The sequence below is a fragment of the Aegilops tauschii genome, chromosome 2 (assembly GCF_002575655.3).
Source record: "Aegilops tauschii subsp. strangulata cultivar AL8/78 chromosome 2, Aet v6.0, whole genome shotgun sequence".
Lineage (NCBI taxonomy): Eukaryota > Viridiplantae > Streptophyta > Magnoliopsida > Poales > Poaceae > Aegilops > Aegilops tauschii.
In genome coordinates this window covers 12,604,990-12,621,731 of record NC_053036.3, presented here as the reverse complement: position 1 = coordinate 12,621,731, position 16,742 = coordinate 12,604,990, and the positions used below count along the sequence as shown (strand labels likewise).

The 16,742-nt window shown below is 45.3% G+C and overlaps 3 protein-coding genes across 3 annotated transcripts; 1 reads left to right on the top strand and 2 right to left on the bottom strand.

Moving 5' to 3' along the window:
• Positions 1-30: 30 nt before the first annotated feature.
• LOC109752451 (GDSL esterase/lipase At5g45910-like) lies at positions 31-1,969 on the bottom strand. Its single transcript, XM_020311344.2, has 6 exons — positions 1,708-1,969; positions 1,397-1,621; positions 1,168-1,313; positions 1,027-1,056; positions 536-809; positions 31-435 (listed from the first exon to the last, which is right to left on the bottom strand). Exons 1-6 carry the CDS (start codon positions 1,967-1,969, stop codon positions 161-163), a joined length of 1,212 nt encoding a protein of 403 aa, XP_020166933.1. The 3' UTR covers positions 31-160.
• Positions 1,970-5,932: 3,963 nt separating this feature from the next.
• Positions 5,933-12,004, top strand: LOC109752459 (disease resistance protein Pik-2). Its single transcript, XM_020311350.4, has 3 exons — positions 5,933-7,274; positions 7,911-8,423; positions 9,968-12,004. The coding sequence occupies exons 1-3, from the start codon at positions 6,168-6,170 to the stop codon at positions 11,804-11,806; spliced, it is 3,459 nt and encodes a 1,152-aa protein (XP_020166939.1). The 5' UTR covers positions 5,933-6,167; the 3' UTR covers positions 11,807-12,004.
• LOC109752466 (glutamate receptor 2.8) lies at positions 11,835-16,078 on the bottom strand. Its single transcript, XM_040401320.2, has 4 exons — positions 14,763-16,078; positions 14,350-14,665; positions 13,819-14,225; positions 11,835-13,741 (listed from the first exon to the last, which is right to left on the bottom strand). Exons 1-4 carry the CDS (start codon positions 15,690-15,692, stop codon positions 13,400-13,402), a joined length of 1,995 nt encoding a protein of 664 aa, XP_040257254.1. The 5' UTR covers positions 15,693-16,078; the 3' UTR covers positions 11,835-13,399.
• Between the last annotated feature and the right edge of the window lie 664 nt (positions 16,079-16,742).

Here is a 16,742-nt window from a genome sequence, read left to right as displayed (position 1 = left end):
AATGTTTTGTTGTGCTGCAAAGTTTGAAGTCCATATGTTGTTTTATATGGAAGAAACAAAAAAGAGAAAAGTGCTTGCACGAATCACGATGCAGAAATGAATAGCTAGATAAGAAGGTGCACCTAAGCCTAAGCTCCACAACATATTTTCCCTTACTTCATCACTGTTTCCGCCCCTGTATTCTGTGACGACCCAGTCGACATGGCTCCTTTGCACCCTGCTTGGTGCTGACTCCCGTGAAGGAGTTGATCACGCCCAGCCAGACATCGGCGACATGCCGGTTAGCCACCTCCGTCAGGTGAACGCCGTCCCAGTACAGCCGAGCAGATGGATCCCGGCACCTCGTCGCGGCTGCATCGCCGCATGGAACCGTCGAGTTCATTCCGTACCTTCCAGGCCCTCCACAGCACACCATAAGTACGTCCTCTTCAAAACCTGCAATCATCCATCTGCGTCAACCACCTTCCATGATGACATTTTGTCTGTGTGCTAAGCAACTAATGTAGATTCTTCCAGCAAAGTTGGCGGTGCTGACCGAACTTGTGCGGCGACTCCACCATGTCCATGATTGGGCCGAAGAAATCGGCGTAGATGATCTTGACGTTGCGGTGCTTGGCCCGGAGCTTGCCGAGAGCCGCCTGCAGCAGCGCGTTGTGGTGCAGCCCCACCTCGTTGTGCGCCGTGAGACAGCCGGGTTTGGAGTCGTATGCTGCCGGTGGGGTGCCGGCGAACTTGGTCAGGATGGGCGGCGAGCATCCGGACGGGATCACGCCGGGAACCACCAGCAGTGTTTTGATTTTCGGTTTGAGCTTTTTTTCGCCCTAGGCCGAGATGGCCGAATTTCGGCCATTTTCAAAAATTTCGGCTGAAATTTGACCAAATTTTGACTGCAATTTGACTTAAATTTGACCAAAATTTGACAAATTTGAGCAAATTCGGCTTAAATATACTTTTCGCCTCAGGCCGAGATGGCCGAAATTCGGCCGAAATCCAGTTTTTGTGGCCGAAAATCAAAACACAGACCACCAGGCTCCTCGCCCCGTGCTTGATCAGCCTCTGTTGACAGCAGCAATATTGATTTAATTAACATGGATGCTTGATTGGTCATTCATTCCGTATGTAAAGCATGATCAATCATGATTCATGACTGCTTAGGAGCTAGAGTACCTCGATGGCCATGGAAATGGTTGCGACGACATGTGGAACGAAGGATCTGACTTCCTGCACCGTTTTGCGTTGGAAAGAGAAGTGATAGTCGTTGACTCCGAACTCTCCCACCAAGAATAGGGATCTGCGCAAGAAGTTCTTGCACTCTGGATGCAAGAAGCGTATCATTTGATTGAGTTCACATCAAGTGTTGACTTCTAATCTAATGCATGATAGATGCAGATGTAACCTCGGGCTGTGCGGCACAATGTAGGCTTCATGGACTCGAACCACTCCAGCTGCACGCCAAGGCTGGTGTTGAGGGGGAACTTGCTGGAGCCACCGGGGATGTCCCTCTCATGGAAGAAGCCAGCGTCGAGGGCCGTGGCGGCTCCGACGGCGAAGTTGGCACCTCGGCGGAAGCTGCCGTTGTGCGCCAGGGTGGGCGGCGCATACGGCAGGCCCAGGTTTTCAGCTACTCGATCCCACAAATATAGTTATCGACAGCCGCGTTTTCCGGTGGCCGGCCGGCCAGATATCAATGGAGGAGCGCACACGTACCGATGAAGTCGATGATGAGCCGCCCGTCTCCGTTGCGGTCGGTGGGGCGGCTGAAGAAGGTGGTGCCGTAGGGAGGCCGTGTGACGGGGTCGAAGACGGAGTACCATCCGAAGACGACGGGGTTGTTGCCCGTGTCGGCGAAGGAGTTGCCGAAGCTGAAGATGGACTTGTACCGAGGGCCGCCGGAGGGGGAAGTAATCACCGGCTTGGACCATGAGAGGGACAGGAGCAGGAACAAAGCGGCGCATACTAGCTTATGCATCCTGACCGTTTAATGATGAACGACGTTGAAACATGCGCAGAAGAAGACAGACGTAATTAAGACGATGTTCAAGTTGGCTTAAAAATAAACAAGCAACTAGTACTGCTTATCTCTACCTGATTTTGGAGTTAAACCATGAGGGCTGCATATGCCTCTCGCCCGCCAATGCCGCATCTTGTAGGCTGGATCCACCGACTGGCACAACGTGGGCACAGCAGCGGTGGTGCTGACCAATTTGTTTGCTGAACCGCAGTCCTAATCGTCCACAGATGCGTTTGCAAAACAGGCCACTAGTAGGAATAGAAAAAAAATAGGTTTAGAGTGTTACGTAGTGTTGAATCCTAATCCTATATGGTTGGGAAACCACAGCAATTTGCTTCAAAGGGTGCTTGACATGACGGGAAAAACAAAGTATTACAAAAACGAGGTTTGTTTAAAAATAGTGCAATGCCTGGGGGGGCTCAAATCCTACGAATCAAACGATGTACATATGAATTTTTCCTAAAGATAAAAATCCTCCAAAAATCTAATATTTTTCTTTGAACAAAAGGAGCCCACATGAAACACCAAATTGAGGCGTGAATCCTGAGGGTTCGAATCCTACAAATCAAACGATCGCTGCCTATTTTTCGTATTTTTGAAACACCAAATTAAGGAACTATGTGAAGTGCGTTATAAATTATTGATCCAGGACACTCTAAACTTTATCTACATTGAACATACAACATTAGGCTGTTAAGATCAAAGTTTGGCATTTTTCTGGATTCAATTGCTATATTTTAGGCATTAAATGGATTTCTTGGTTTTTAATGGATATTACTAAATTTTGAACTACATGTTATTGAATTCATGCTCTACCCAGTTGCTGCAAAAGTCCGAACTGATGAAAGGAGGCGGGCAATATATTTCAACACTCCCCCTCACGTCTAGGCTATTGTAGTCCATAGATGTGGGATCGATGTAGGCCGCATAATCGTTTTTATTTAATACTGCGTTGGCAGGGTTTTGAACTCAAGACCTCTTGGCTCTCATACCATATTGAATTCATGCTCCAGCCAGTTGCTCCAAAAGTCTGAACTGATGAAGGGAGGCAGACAATATATTTCAACACATGTATATTACAACACGATTCAAAATTGAAATACAAATAATATTAAGTAGTCAAGTACAGAAATGCATGTCATATTTTTTTATTTAAAAAATGATTACTTAGTCCAAAACTCCATGAGATTTGGCATGGGGTACCATGATATGACCTCAAGAGCCTAAATTCAAAATTTCAAAAGGATTCACAAATTCTGTAGTACATTAATGGTTTCAAACCAAAGCATCTTCAAGGAAAACGCCATAGCTTTCCATGCACTATGGTTGTACTATTTTCCAGTTTCCACTAGATTGTTATTCACTGATGACCTAAAAAGGTTCCAAGTTTTTAGTACATGCAACATATACATCACATTAAATTGTTCACGTCAAAGCCTTCCGAATAATATGAAGTTCATTTATATATATAAAAAGGGGGTTGTCCATAGGCTTTGGCAAATGCTATTACGTCATGGTCCACAGCAGCAGTGGCTTCAACACCGATGGCCTATTTTGCGGAGGGTGACCTACCGCCCGACGGTGACCAAGTGGTCAGGTCCAACAGCCTAATGGTATGCATTAGATGTTGGCCTCTACGAATTCGGGCCACACCCGATTGTGCTCTGCATGGTCCTCCTCGGTGGCCATGTGGTCAGCGGCGACATAGTCTGATGAGAGCTTCACCTCAAGCAAGGGGGTGGGGGCTGCGCAGGCATGGGTCCGGCTTGGCAGTCGCAAAGCGCGGCCCATGTTGTTGCCAAGGTACGCCGAACGAGCAGGACGCCACCGCGTGGATATTTGAGCAGGCCAGGTGAGCCATGGGCCGAGATAGCAACCTCGAGATCAATGACGACGGCGAGGCAGGCCGGTCAGGAGCGCCAACAACGTGAGGGCAAACATCAGGGCGTGCACAGCTGTGGGAAGTTTAACTGTCAAGGTCATGGGGGCGCGCCGGGAGATCAGTTTAAGCTATCTATGATGCAGGAGAAGCACACTGGCGGGGCTTTATTTGTGGACCGGGCAGCAATATACGCACGCTACTGCTATTTTTCCTAGATACCAGTGACGAGCGTTATGTGTCCTCAACTGCTGAGGTGGCAGTTATAGCCTATTCTATAGTGGTGGTATGATGAATGGCCATGAAAGAGTGAGAACCCCAGCAATACAAAGTGAGGAGAGAGAAAGTCAACGACAATCCTAGTAGAATCCAGAATTTATGGTTAGTTATAATTAAGCCAGGAAATACTACACTACAAATCTTCATTAGGATATTTTTTGGACTTGTGTACTATAAAAAATTATATCATGATATGTAAAGATATTAAAAACAAACACAAGCACATATAAACACACTTACATCTCAGTGGCACAAACTAAAGTACATGAACGTTAATACTATCACATTTATTATTTGAATAGATTTTAACATTATTTATTTTGGTGAAATGTACAATATTGTTTTCTTCAAAAAGTAGCATGATTTTAGTGACAAATGGAGGTCGAGCATAACACTTTGAATTTATAATAACAGTGAAATTCAAGTATAAAAATTATTTGTATTAATGTTGTTAGATATGGAGGGGAGATTAGTTAAAGCTGCAGGATGTGTCAAAAAACGTTAATGTTTCGTGATATAATTAATGGTTTGTGGGTAAGTAAAAATGCTTAATATAAATATGACATACATCATGGATAATGTTTATCGTATAAAAAACGAGTACTCTTTATATATATTTTATTTGACTCTCATATACAGATACAACTGATATCTCAACCATTGCCTTGTCTTGGGATTCACCCTAGCATATGCATTAAGAAGCGTATTTTTAGTTGATATGAACTTCTAATACAATTTGATTACTAATATCTGTGAAAGCAGGAACATGAAGGCCGACGGGCAGCCGTTCTCGGTTGTTTATGGACTCATGTCAATAAAAATAAAGACCTGATAAATTAATTAATTTCTTTCGTCTCATCTTACTTAATACACTGGCTTCCTCTCATTGTTGATGTGACTTCCAACTCGTCCGACATTGTGTGTTGTCAACGCCAAGTCTTCTAATAAATCATCTAAAATTGTACATCAAACATGTGCTTCAGGGAAAGAATCATAGAAATTTAAAGCAAGAGTTGCAGTTTACTTGTCTTCTACGTGCATGCGTGAGGCCTGCTGGTTCGGGTTATCGAGTGCATATATACGTTGAACACTGAGAAGCTGTGGTCGCGTTCCTCACGGGCACCATCGGACATGCATGATCAAACACCGTGGCGCCACAATTAGACGAATCCATACAAATATTGCGGTCTGCTGTCACACATCGACGAATCCATAAGAATAGACGCTGAAGCCGTAGGCGCAGCGGCTGCTTCTTGACACTGCCTTTTGTGGCCTGTTGGTTTTTTCTTGATGTCTCTGCAGCAGTAGGTTGTGGTTGAGTATTCGATGACCCTTGACCGATCATTTGAAATTAAGAACATGCTTCTTTGCACGCTCCGTGTCTGTAAGCACCGCCTACATCATCGCCGTCTCATCTGTGTAGTCCTCCTCGTTGGATGAGTCGAACGACTCAACATAGTGCTCGTATATGTACTTCATATTCGAATCCATTGCTTCAAAGAAGAAGGAACAAACAAATTTAGCTCGGGCAATTCATCGAATAGTTTCCGAGCATGGTGATCATCATGGGTGTGCCGTTGGAGGTGATGGATTTGTCGAGTTCCAGCAGGGGTATGACGTGGCGGCCGGGGTGATGGAGCGGGGACGAAGGCAAGAGAGAAAAACTGAAGGAGAGAAAATGGGAGGATGGAGGCGCGAGAACGGGGAGGGTTTTTTCATGGGCCCAAGGTGTCGGAGGCCACCAAGTTCCGACGAAGACTTGACTTGGCCGGCGAGTGGGCAAGTCTCCGTGTAGCGACGAAGACTTTGACTGGGCAGAGCAGACCGAAATTCCCGATCCCCTTCTTCCTCCTCCCACTCCCTCCCCTTCTGCTTGCTATCTACAAATCCCCAAACCCCCAATGCTCTTCAGACAAGTGAATCGAATGTGCTAGATCCAGGACCACGCAAGAAAGAGGACCAGCCAGCACTCGGGGAAGGTAGGAGGAGGAGGCAGCCATGGCGGAGCTGGCGGTGGGGCTGGCCAAGTCGGTGGTGGCGGGGACGCTGAGCAAGGCCCACGCGGCGGTGCAGGAGGAGGCCAAGCTGCGCCTCAGCGCGCGCCGCGACCTCGTCTTCATCACGGGGGAGTTCGAGATGATGCAGTCGTTTCTCAACGTGGCCAACGCGGAGCGCGTCGAGAACCCGGTGGTGCGCACCTGGGTGCGCCAGATCCGCGAGCTGGCCTACGACGTGGAGGACTGCATCGAGCTCGTCGTCCACCTCGACAAGGGCAGGACCAGCTTCTGGTTCCGCCTCCGCCGGCTCTGCGTCCCCTGGGCGCGCCCGCCGCGCCCGCCCGCGCTGGACCAGGCGGTGGACGAGATCGAGCAGCTCAAGGCCAGAGTCGCCGACGTCAGCACCAGGAACGCGCGCTACAGCCTCATCAGCGACACCGGGTCCAAGCCCGTCCCGCAGCAGCAGCTGACGGCCGCCGCTGCCGCCGGCGACACGGTGGCCGCGTCCAACATGCTCGCCGAGGCAAGGTATGCCGCCATGAGAGAGCAGGTCCTCGGCGGCGATCTCACCCAGCTGCTCACCAAAGAAGCCGGTGACGACCATGGTAACCTTCAGCTTCATGTGGTCTCAGTGTGGGGGTCAGCCGGTGACCACGGTGCCACATCCATCATCACCAAGGCCTACAGTGACCCAGAGATCTGCAGAAACTTCACCCGCCACGCCTGGGTGAAGCTCATGCATCCTTTCAGTCCGCACGACTTCGTCCGGAGCTTGATGCTTCAGTTCTGCGCAGAAGAAGAGCAACAAGAAGGAGCAGCTATAGGTATGGATGTCCTAACAATGATGCAGGCCACCCAGGAGGACCTCTTCCTGGAATTCCAGAAGGTGGTGACAGAGAAGAGTTACCTCGTCGTCTTGGAAGGCCTGTCAAACATGGCGGACTGGCATGCTTTGAGGAAGTTCCTTTTGGACAGGAGGAAGGGCAGCTGGATCATCGTGTCGACGCAGCAACCCGAAGTAGCAAGCTCGTGCATCGGGCACCCGTACCAGATACTGGAGCTCAAACAGTTCTCGCATGAGCACTCTGTTTGTGCCCTCTTCAAGAAGGTAAAGGTGCCTCAAACACCGAAATCGCAAATTCATTTCGTTTCTTATAATCTAAAATCATTTGTTACTTTTGTCTTGCTCACAGTTTAAAATATTTTGTAGATATGTTGAGCACATCTATACATAAAAGTGGGAATAATTTCATGACTTCCAGAAACATGTACTAGATTTGAAGCCTGAAAATCTATTAGTTCTCTACCTTTTCAATTTTTCTCTTACTCGGCGTATAAGTAATAACAAAAATATTCACTCTAGTGAGATCTAATGACCATTACTCTATCTAGCTATTATGCGACCAAATATTTGGAGTTTTTATCAAATAAAGTAACAACACCTTAACTTTCTGAAATTATAATATGATGTTTGTATAATTTCTAACTCGTCCAGTGCACGGGTTCATGACTAGTACGTAAATAAATACTCCCTCTATAACTTAATTGGAACTGAAAAACGTCTTACATTAAGTTACAGAGGGACTATAAATTATGGCACATGTGTCTCGTTACCTACCTTCTGGTCTAATAAGATAAGTCATCATTTTCTTTGTAAGCAACCTGAGAAATCACACTTTGTTCATGTATTTTGCCTATCTCTAGCAATACTTGTGTGTTAAAACCTTTCCCAACACATATACAGGGTTCTGATCGCGATGGAGATAAAGGCAAGAAACCAATGGTGGAAGATTCTCCCCTCATTGGACGTGAGTCGCTACTGAATCAACTTCGTCAGTATCCAGCAAAAGCACGTATAAACTCTAGGCAGGTGATGTCTGTGTGGGGAATAGCTGGCGTTGGGAAATCAGCTCTCGTGAAAAAGTTGTACGATGATACAATGCACGACACGAACCTATTTGCAAAGTACCATTGGGTGGATATATCTCATCCATTCAATTTAAAGGACTTCCAAAGGAACTTACCTCCGGATTTTCATTTTGAGGAATCGGGTTGGCTCATTGTTATTGATAATGTCCAGTCCAAGAAGGAATGGGACTTTATACAAACTTCCTTGGTAATACCTAAATCTTCTAAGAGCGTTGTTATTGTCATCACAACTGAAGCAAGCATTGCCGCATATTGTGCAAATAGCGAAGAGCTTGTGTTTAATGTCAAAGGTCTGGAAGCTGCTGCAGCCTCAACTCTCTTCGGAAAGGTGTGTTTTGTAACGACTCTCTTATTTTGTGCCTACATGCTTTCAGAAACATAACACCTTATATGATTGTTATTATATTCGCCGCCCTTCACTGAGGATGATCAAGAAACATTATATATGGTCTCAAATCTCAACCTATATTTGGTATTTTTATATTATTGGTGATTGGTGCTGCCTAAAATAATCATTTGCATTCCAAAATGTGTGGAACAAATTTCACAGACGTTCAACTTAACAACATTTGCCCTTACAGTTTGTCGAAATATGCATGTAGAATGGATTTTTGGCTCTCATAGAAGTATACTCCCTATTCAGAGAGAAAGCATTCCATTGCTAATGAATTGTAAAAGCGCAGGCGCATGACATGATTGATACATAATAGTACTCATTATGTTCCTTATTTTTTTTTTCAAAACTCAGTTTGTTTTAAAGCTTTGATCAAGCTTAGGAAAAAAATAGCAACGTCTACAGACCCATGCTAGCGATGTACAAAATGACATATGGGCAAGGTATGCGTATCCAAGGAATAAATTTGAATTGGTCTGTATTTCTGTATAGCAATGAACAAAATGATAAATCGGTGCAAAACTGCAGATCCATGCTAGTGAGCATACAACAATATATCTTGTGGGCGTGCAGATTGTGGGTTATTTTGGTTGGTGTCTTTGCAACTCCACGCTCCTGATGGTAGAAACAGTTCATTGAGAAAATTTTGAATCATTATCATTGAATTTTTCATAAAAAATTTGTTTCATTGTTATTTCTTAGCAACATAATCATATAATCATACACCAAATAAAGGTTGAAGACACACAACCAGGAATGTATGTATCCATGTCTAAAACATCGTGTACTTTGCAACGAAGGGGGTAAATGGTAGGGAAAAAATGACTGCATAAGATAGAAATAATAACTATGCATTTTTGACACACTAAATATGATGCCCACTCATTTGCGAGGGCCAAGGTGCTAGTTGAAAAAAAGTATTGATGTATTGTGGATCTGTCATTGAGTTATAAAGATTTTAAGGTTACATTGCTGTGATTATTCTTCTCCTCTATTTACTCTCGAATTTTACAATTGGTTATTACAATTACTGGTTGCAGATAGTTGTTCTGCAACTAGTTTGCATTGCCTTCAATTTGCGCTATGTTCTTCCTTAACATGTTTTTTTAGAATCTTAATGTGATATATTTTACTGTCTTACATTGATCTTATTGTTTCACATTCATTTGTACTACTTGCACAATTCGTGTAGAAAAAGTTGCACATTGCTTTCGATATTTGCACTGCCTTGGGAGTTTTTGCCTGTCAAGACAGTGCAATGTATTGTCTAGAGACATAGAAAGGGTGGAACAAAGACACTGTAAAAATGTTGCAGATAGCTTGCACATCCCGCGTGCACACACACACACACACACACACACACACACACACACATATATTTTGCACCTCAAAAAATCAAACTGAATATGTTTTTCTTTTTGGAAAAGGACTGAATATGGTTTAATTGACGTTAATCTTAAATTGTTGGAACAATATAGGTATACAGGGAAAAATCATTAGACACAAGAGCTCTACAACATACTCAAGTAGAAGAACTTACTTTGAAGTGTGGAGGTCTTCCCAAAGTGATAGTTGCTATAGCTGGCGTATTGGCCAAACAAACGGTCACAAGGATGGATACTGTGGTTGCTTTGAATCAGAGATTTATGCACCACCTGGAGACCGAGCCGGATTATGATAGTCTATGTGATCTATTTGGTTGGATGCATTCGTATTTCCGGACTTGCCCTGATTCAATCAAGCCATGTATCTTCTACCTGTCAATCTTTCCTCAAGACCGCCTCATTCGGCGAAGGCGATTAGTAAGGAGGTGGATTGCAGAGGGATACTCTAGGGATGGCAACAATGAATCTGCAGAGGAGAATGGGGAGAGGCAGTTCTCCGAGCTCCTTGATCTGAGCATAATCCAGCAGGTGCCAAACTTAGTCACAAACCCATTGAATGCCACGAGAATGGCGCTGTTGTGTCAGGTCAGTGGTTTTTTCCATGAGTACATCATCCCAGGGCGAAAAGAAGACGACCTTATGTTTGAGCTGGGGGCTAATTGTGCCGTAACCACACAACGCACAGGGCGTCACCTTACCATATTGCATGACTGGAAGAGAGACAAAATTGTGTTTGAGAGCATGGATTTCTCACGGCTAAGATCACTGACGGTGTTTGGCAAGTGGGAATCATTCTTCATGTCTGAAAGTATGATGCTTCTTCGGGTACTTGATCTAGAGGATGCATCAGGTGTGGAGTATGAGGATCTTGAGAACATATTAAAATGGTTGCGTCGTCTCAAGTTCCTCTCACTACGAGGACGGCGTGAGATATACCATTTACCAGATAATATGGATCATCTGAGGCAACTGCAGACTTTGGATGTCAGGAGCACCTCTGTACTCACCTTGCCAGAGAACATCACCAAGTTGCAGAAGCTACAGTACATACGTGCGGGCGCCACTGACCCAGCTGCATCAGCACCACCCGCTCCATCCTGCTGGTTCTTCAAACCTCGCCGTATAGTTGGTGTTAAGGTGCCTAGAGGTATTGGGAAACTGACGGCGTTGCACACGCTTGGTGTTGTCAACATTGGTACTTCTGGTGGGAAGGCCATGGCGAAAGCCCTGAAGAAGCTCACCCAGTTGCGCAAGCTTGGAGTGTCCGGCGTTAACAGGAAGAACAGCAAGGATATTTTCTCTGCAATCAAGGGTCATGTTCATCTGGAATCCTTGTCTGTCCAGCTTGACAAGGACAACCAAGGCTGTTGCTTGGATGATCAGATATCCTTGCCCTGGAAGAATCTACGGAGTCTTAAATTGTATGGGCTTCAAGATAGGTTGCCGTTACCAAGTGGCCTTGAATATCAGCAAGTATTGAGTGACCAGTTTAGCAAACTCACGAAGATGGATGTGGAGATGGACACTTTAAATGAACAAGACATTAAATTCCTTGGTGAGGCACCGAAACTATATATTCTTCGCCTCCGTATCAAGGAGCCCAATGGCCCCAGCCTAAATTTTATTGTTAAGATAGACGCATGCGCGTTGGCCGTCTACAAAAAGGTCAAGATCCTCGAGATTGGTTGCAGCTCTAGCCCATTATCAGTGGAATTTGGATCAGAGACGATGAAAAATCTTGAGCTGCTCAAGCTTGACTGTTCCAGTGGGACGACATACGCTCTTGATGGCCTGGATTTTCTATCTGAACTCAAGGAAGTCTTGCTTATTGGTAGCAATGATGCTACATTCAAGGCTGAACTGGCGGACAAACTTGGCAAACACCCAAATAAACCTGTCTTGAAGATGGAGGGATTACCACTTCCGTCTTGAAGGGCTATTTTTTTTTTCTGATTGTTCGTTGGATTCAATTCTACCCGCCACTAGCCCATTCAAGTCTTTGCAAAACCTGGTTGGTTTTTGTAACACTATGTACACGTATTTGGTCTTTTATCGGTTCCATACATGTGTTCTGTCAAAAATGTACTACACTCTACAACACATGTTTGTGATTTGTTTTGTTTTCAACTTGTAAATACTTTTATTTTATTGCCCTATGTTAATGAATGAATCAATAAGAGCACCTATTTCAGAGGAAAAAACATGTGTATGACTTAGCCTACAAACAATTCATGTATGTTTAGTCTTGTGTGTTGTTAATCTATCTCTGCTGTCTCGCCAAATAATATATATCTATCTTTGCTCTGCTATACGAGAATTTTGGCAACCCATAGCTTGTAGAAATTTGTCTTTGCTCTGGTAAATGAGAACTCACATCGAAGTTTCTTAAATCATCAGAAATGTCCACTAGTGCCAGCAGAGGTAGAGCTGAAGAGAGCAGGCCGAGCGCTGAGCACACTGCGAAAGGATCTGCCGTTAGACTTTCTGAAGAAATATCACAGATCAGTTCTCAGAGAATCGTAAAATTGGTAATGGCACTTTAAGAAATCATTCATGAGGTGCGATTGTGCTTTAACAGTTTCTGTCTTTCTGAAAGTTCCTCAAAAATGTCGCCCAAAGAATCCGAGGTTGAACTGGTAACTGTGCCAGATGGGGAAACCATTGCTGCGAAGAAACTTGTCGAAAATTCGCCCTTTCCACAAGACAAAACATTCAATAATGAGGTCCAAAGCATTATGGCCCTCCAACATGAAAATGCTGTAAGGTTGGTTGGCTACTGTCATGAAAGTCTAAAGAAAGTGGAGCAGAACAATTGAAGATATACTATTGCTGACGTTGTTCAAAGTGTAATCTGCTATGAATATTTACCACGGGGAAGCCTTATGAATAATATTTTTGGTATATCATACTACCCGTTTCAAATTGCATCCATGTTGAAGATTCTCATACTCCTATATGATAACTCTGTGAATTGGAGGTTGGCCATTAATCTATGTTACACTATGTTCAGGTACAACACTGGACATGATCAAAAGAAGTTACGATTGTGCCTAACAATTTGTTTTTTGTGATCATATTTTTGCTATTAGCATGCTTACAAATAAATGATATTCAAGTCATTATCTTGTAGTACTTCAGTAATTCAGTATCTCTTCTTCAGAAGTAGATATCCCATTGGACAGGGACACACGATTCAACATAATTAAGGGGATCTGCGATGGTTTACTCTTTTTACACAGCATTCCTGTTGTGCATATGGATCTTAAGCCCGAAAACACACTGCTGGATGTTAATATGTTACCAAAAAATAGCGGATTTTGGTCTCTTGAGACTCTTTGGTCAAGAACAGACACGGATGAACAAATAAAATGTGGTGGGGTCATAGTAAGTCGGTTACAAACTGTGATAATTTTGTGTTCCTTATGATTTAAACTGCATTCTAACCTCTCTGGTAATACTTAATACTATTAAAGATATGCTTACTCAAACCCACAAATAACTTCTTTTTGGAAACTCTCCACCAGTCTAGAGGGACTGGATAGCAGGCACGCCGTTGCCATTCGGCGAAGGTTGAGCCTCGTCATCACTAGCAGAAACAGTGTTTCTTTTGGCAATGAATTTTGCATAAGCACGCCTCGACAAGTTTATGAGAATCATCAAACCTAAAACGCATCCATTGATGATGAATAGACCTTCAAAGTTCCGTGAGCTGAGGCGCAAGGAGTCGGTGTCCAGACTGCCATAATCCAGTGATAGAATCGGATCACTGAACCACTTCTTCTCAATATGAGAACCTTCAGGCCCTTCTATCAAATTCAGCATGGCCTTGGAAAGATCCTCCACCAACGGAGAGCCTTTAGGGAAAACCTGCACAAGGGTATGACATCTTAGGTGAAGCCAAGTCAGCATGCTCCAAGACTTGGGCTTAGGTTCAAGGAACTTACAAAACCAAAACCGACTGTCCTGTCAATGGGACCGACCTTCTGGAACCCTTTGCCGTACTGCAAGAGGAAAGAATTTATGTATGGTGTCTCGTCAAAGATGGCAGATACTCCTCCATTCTTTGATCCCAGCTTCAATGCCTTTGCATATTCCTCCTGCGTGCTACAAACCTTTATCCAGCGCTCCTCAAATCGAAGCCTCCTCAGCATTGAGTGCACAAATGAGCCATTCTGGTATCCAACATAGTGACCATTGTGCAAAAGTTGCCTTGGGTCAGTCACTGAAGGCTGGAGCCTCTTTGCAGTTAACATTGATGACAAGCTTGCTGTGTAGCTCTGCACTATAACTAGCATTACAAAGCACCAGGACACCACAATAACTTTTGACTGAAGGCTTTTGAACTTTTGATCTGTAATGGAATTATATATCAATAGAGCGAAATAAATAACATTGTCAGTAAGTCGCAATTCTTAGTATAAAGATGCGCAGAGTTTGCGATTTTGTATAAAACAAGGCTGATCGTAATGGCATACCATGCGTGAAAGTCCAGGTGGAGAATGCAAAGTAGAAAGAAGTGCTGAACTGTTTCCATTTGGAACCTTTGAATTCCTCATTTATAGGATTTTCAATCATCCATACAAATAGCCCAGTGACGACCATAAAGACTACTGTAGCCATCCAAAGGTCCTTCGTTAGTGGCTCTAAGAAGACCCACATGGTTGGTTCATCTTCATCTTTCCTAGCTAGGACAAGCATCGACACTCCAGACTCAGTGTATGGCATTGTGAAGTCCACATACCTAGTTCGATTGGCAATGATTGTCACATCACCCACTGCTGCATCAAACGTCTACCACCAAAACATGAAAACAGAGAGGAAATTATTACGTGTGAAATGAAGAACGCTTCACATTCAAAGGCAAGGAAAGAAGTTGGTTGAGGCTAACCTTGAAGTAAACCTCCGATACCAGCTTGTCATAAGAATTTGCACAGTCATAGGGAATGTACTTATAGCGCAGCGCATATGGTAGTTTCTTCACAGCAGCCTCAAAGACATCAATGCTGTAGCCGTTGACAACAAGTTCACTGGAGTTAGGACTAGCCTCGACATTCACAAAAAACTTAAAATCACGTCTCACGGGCACAGCAATCTGGAGTATCTTGCCATTTACTGGGAAGTCCCAGCCTCTGGGCACTGTTGTTGAATCTCCTGGCCAAATGACAGTTCTCAGGACTTGATCAGCGCGTAACCTACGTCTATCTTGGACTGGTCGAGTGCTAGAGTTGAGAAAAGGTGATAGTCCAGAAACAGGGCTCCAAAACCCAATGCGCCTAGTTTTCTCTTCAATCACGTTCACAATCTCATATGCTGGAACCGGCAACTGCCTATCAACAAACCTGAATCTCCCAGCCAATCCATCAAACTCCCCATCCATTATGGAATTCAGAAGGTCTTGTCCAGCAGGAGATACTTCCGGGTCATCTACTAAGTTGCGTGGAGTAGACCTTAGATTTATGGCTTTCTCAGTTGCAGACGCAATTGCCCATACCACATCATATGCCCAGTATTGGAAGATGGTGGGTCTTGCCACCCTAACATTAGGATCTTGATGGAATTTGGCTCTGTATCGAGTGACGAAACGAGCCGTGAAACCGCTGATTCTCGCAGATTTTGCTACATATGGCCGGAAACCCACAACACCCAGCATGGTGTCAATTGTATCCTGGGGAAGCACATCAAGGACAATGCCAATGTTATCTGTGACAATCCAGACATACCCCTCCGTCATCATATTGGTTGCTGAAGCCCGAGCGAAGAGGCGGGAAGCATCGGCTGGCAACATGTGGACGATGAAGACACGTGTCTGCATGGTCATGAGCTTGTACAGTTCTTCATCAATGCGGTAATCGGGGGAAGAAGTAGGGACGGCAGAACGGTTAATGACACGGACATCGATGGCTTCAAGGGCGTCAGTAATGGACGGAAGAATGCCGACGCCATAAGTGTTGTCCTCGTAGACAAGAACAACATTTTTCCAGCCATAGGCCTGGATGAAGGCGGCAATTGGAGCTGCCTGGAAGGAGCCCTTGACACAAGCCCGGAGAAAGTACGGAACATGATGTTGATTAACTGAATCACCAGTTGCAGAGGAAGTGATGACAGGAATCTTGGTTTTGTTGGCTAGGTAGGTCAAGAACTCTGCTTGTAAAGTGTTCTGCGGACCGATGATCACCCCAACCTTTTTGTTGTCGATGAGATCTGTTGCTGCAGGACCAAAGGATGATCAAATCAGTTCAGCAAAGCAATCATCACATCTGGTACATGGGGTAAGAAAACCACTTGAAAAAATACGCGAAATTAGGAGTCAACAATAATTAACATCCGGTCTCACCTAGGAGCGGCGCTTGCACACGGCGAGGAGGAGGGGAAGGGAACGGGCGGGCGGGCCAAATGCGGCTGCCTGAGCCCAGCGTGCGGCCGCGCAAAGAGGAACGAACAGGGGAAGCCAGCCAAAACCGGGGCTTATCGCCACGCACGGAACCTGTTCGACGAAATGTGGAAGCGGAGAGAGCTCACGACGAAGGCGCTTGGCAGCGTGGAAGCTGAACCGGAGGTCGTGGAAGAGCGTGTCGCCGAGCAGGCGGAGCGGCGCAGGAAGAGCGCTTTCCTGAGGCCGTCGTGCAGGCGCTCCGCCGCCTTCTCTCTCGTCGCGGCCGGCCTTCTCGCATATTACCGCTTGGAGTTTGGCGGGAGAAAGGGGGGGCACAGGTCGGTGGCCTCCCGCGGCGGGGATCTGCATCGCCGGCCGGCATAGTGGCGCCGCACGCACGCAGGGGGCAAGACGCCGAGCACGGCGAGCGAGCGAGCGGCGTTGAGGTCTACGCGCGAGGTAGAGCGACCGGACGGAAGAACTCACTCAACTGGG

What these genes read in the sequence shown, in the direction of transcription:
- LOC109752451 (XM_020311344.2), bottom strand. Translation starts at nt 1,969, where the DNA reads ATGCATAAGCTAGTATGCGCCGCTTTGTTCCTGCTCCTGTCCCTCTCA. An exon ending in GCTCATCATCGACTTCATCG is followed by an intron (nt 1,622 to 1,707) that starts GTACGTGTGCGC and finishes GGGATCGAGTAG; the next exon opens with CTGAAAACCTGGGCCTGCCG. An exon ending in ATTGTGCCGCACAGCCCGAG is followed by an intron (nt 1,314 to 1,396) that starts GTTACATCTGCA and finishes TCTTGCATCCAG; the next exon opens with AGTGCAAGAACTTCTTGCGC.
- LOC109752459 (XM_020311350.4), top strand. Translation starts at nt 6,168, where the DNA reads ATGGCGGAGCTGGCGGTGGGGCTGGCCAAGTCGGTGGTGGCGGGGACG. An exon ending in TTTGTGCCCTCTTCAAGAAG is followed by an intron (nt 7,275 to 7,910) that starts GTAAAGGTGCCT and finishes ACACATATACAG; the next exon opens with GGTTCTGATCGCGATGGAGA. An exon ending in CCTCAACTCTCTTCGGAAAG is followed by an intron (nt 8,424 to 9,967) that starts GTGTGTTTTGTA and finishes GGAACAATATAG; the next exon opens with GTATACAGGGAAAAATCATT.
- LOC109752466 (XM_040401320.2), bottom strand. Translation starts at nt 15,692, where the DNA reads ATGACCATGCAGACACGTGTCTTCATCGTCCACATGTTGCCAGCCGAT. An exon ending in TATCGGAGGTTTACTTCAAG is followed by an intron (nt 14,666 to 14,762) that starts GTTAGCCTCAAC and finishes TTTTGGTGGTAG; the next exon opens with ACGTTTGATGCAGCAGTGGG. An exon ending in GGACAGTCGGTTTTGGTTTT is followed by an intron (nt 13,742 to 13,818) that starts GTAAGTTCCTTG and finishes ACCCTTGTGCAG; the next exon opens with GTTTTCCCTAAAGGCTCTCC.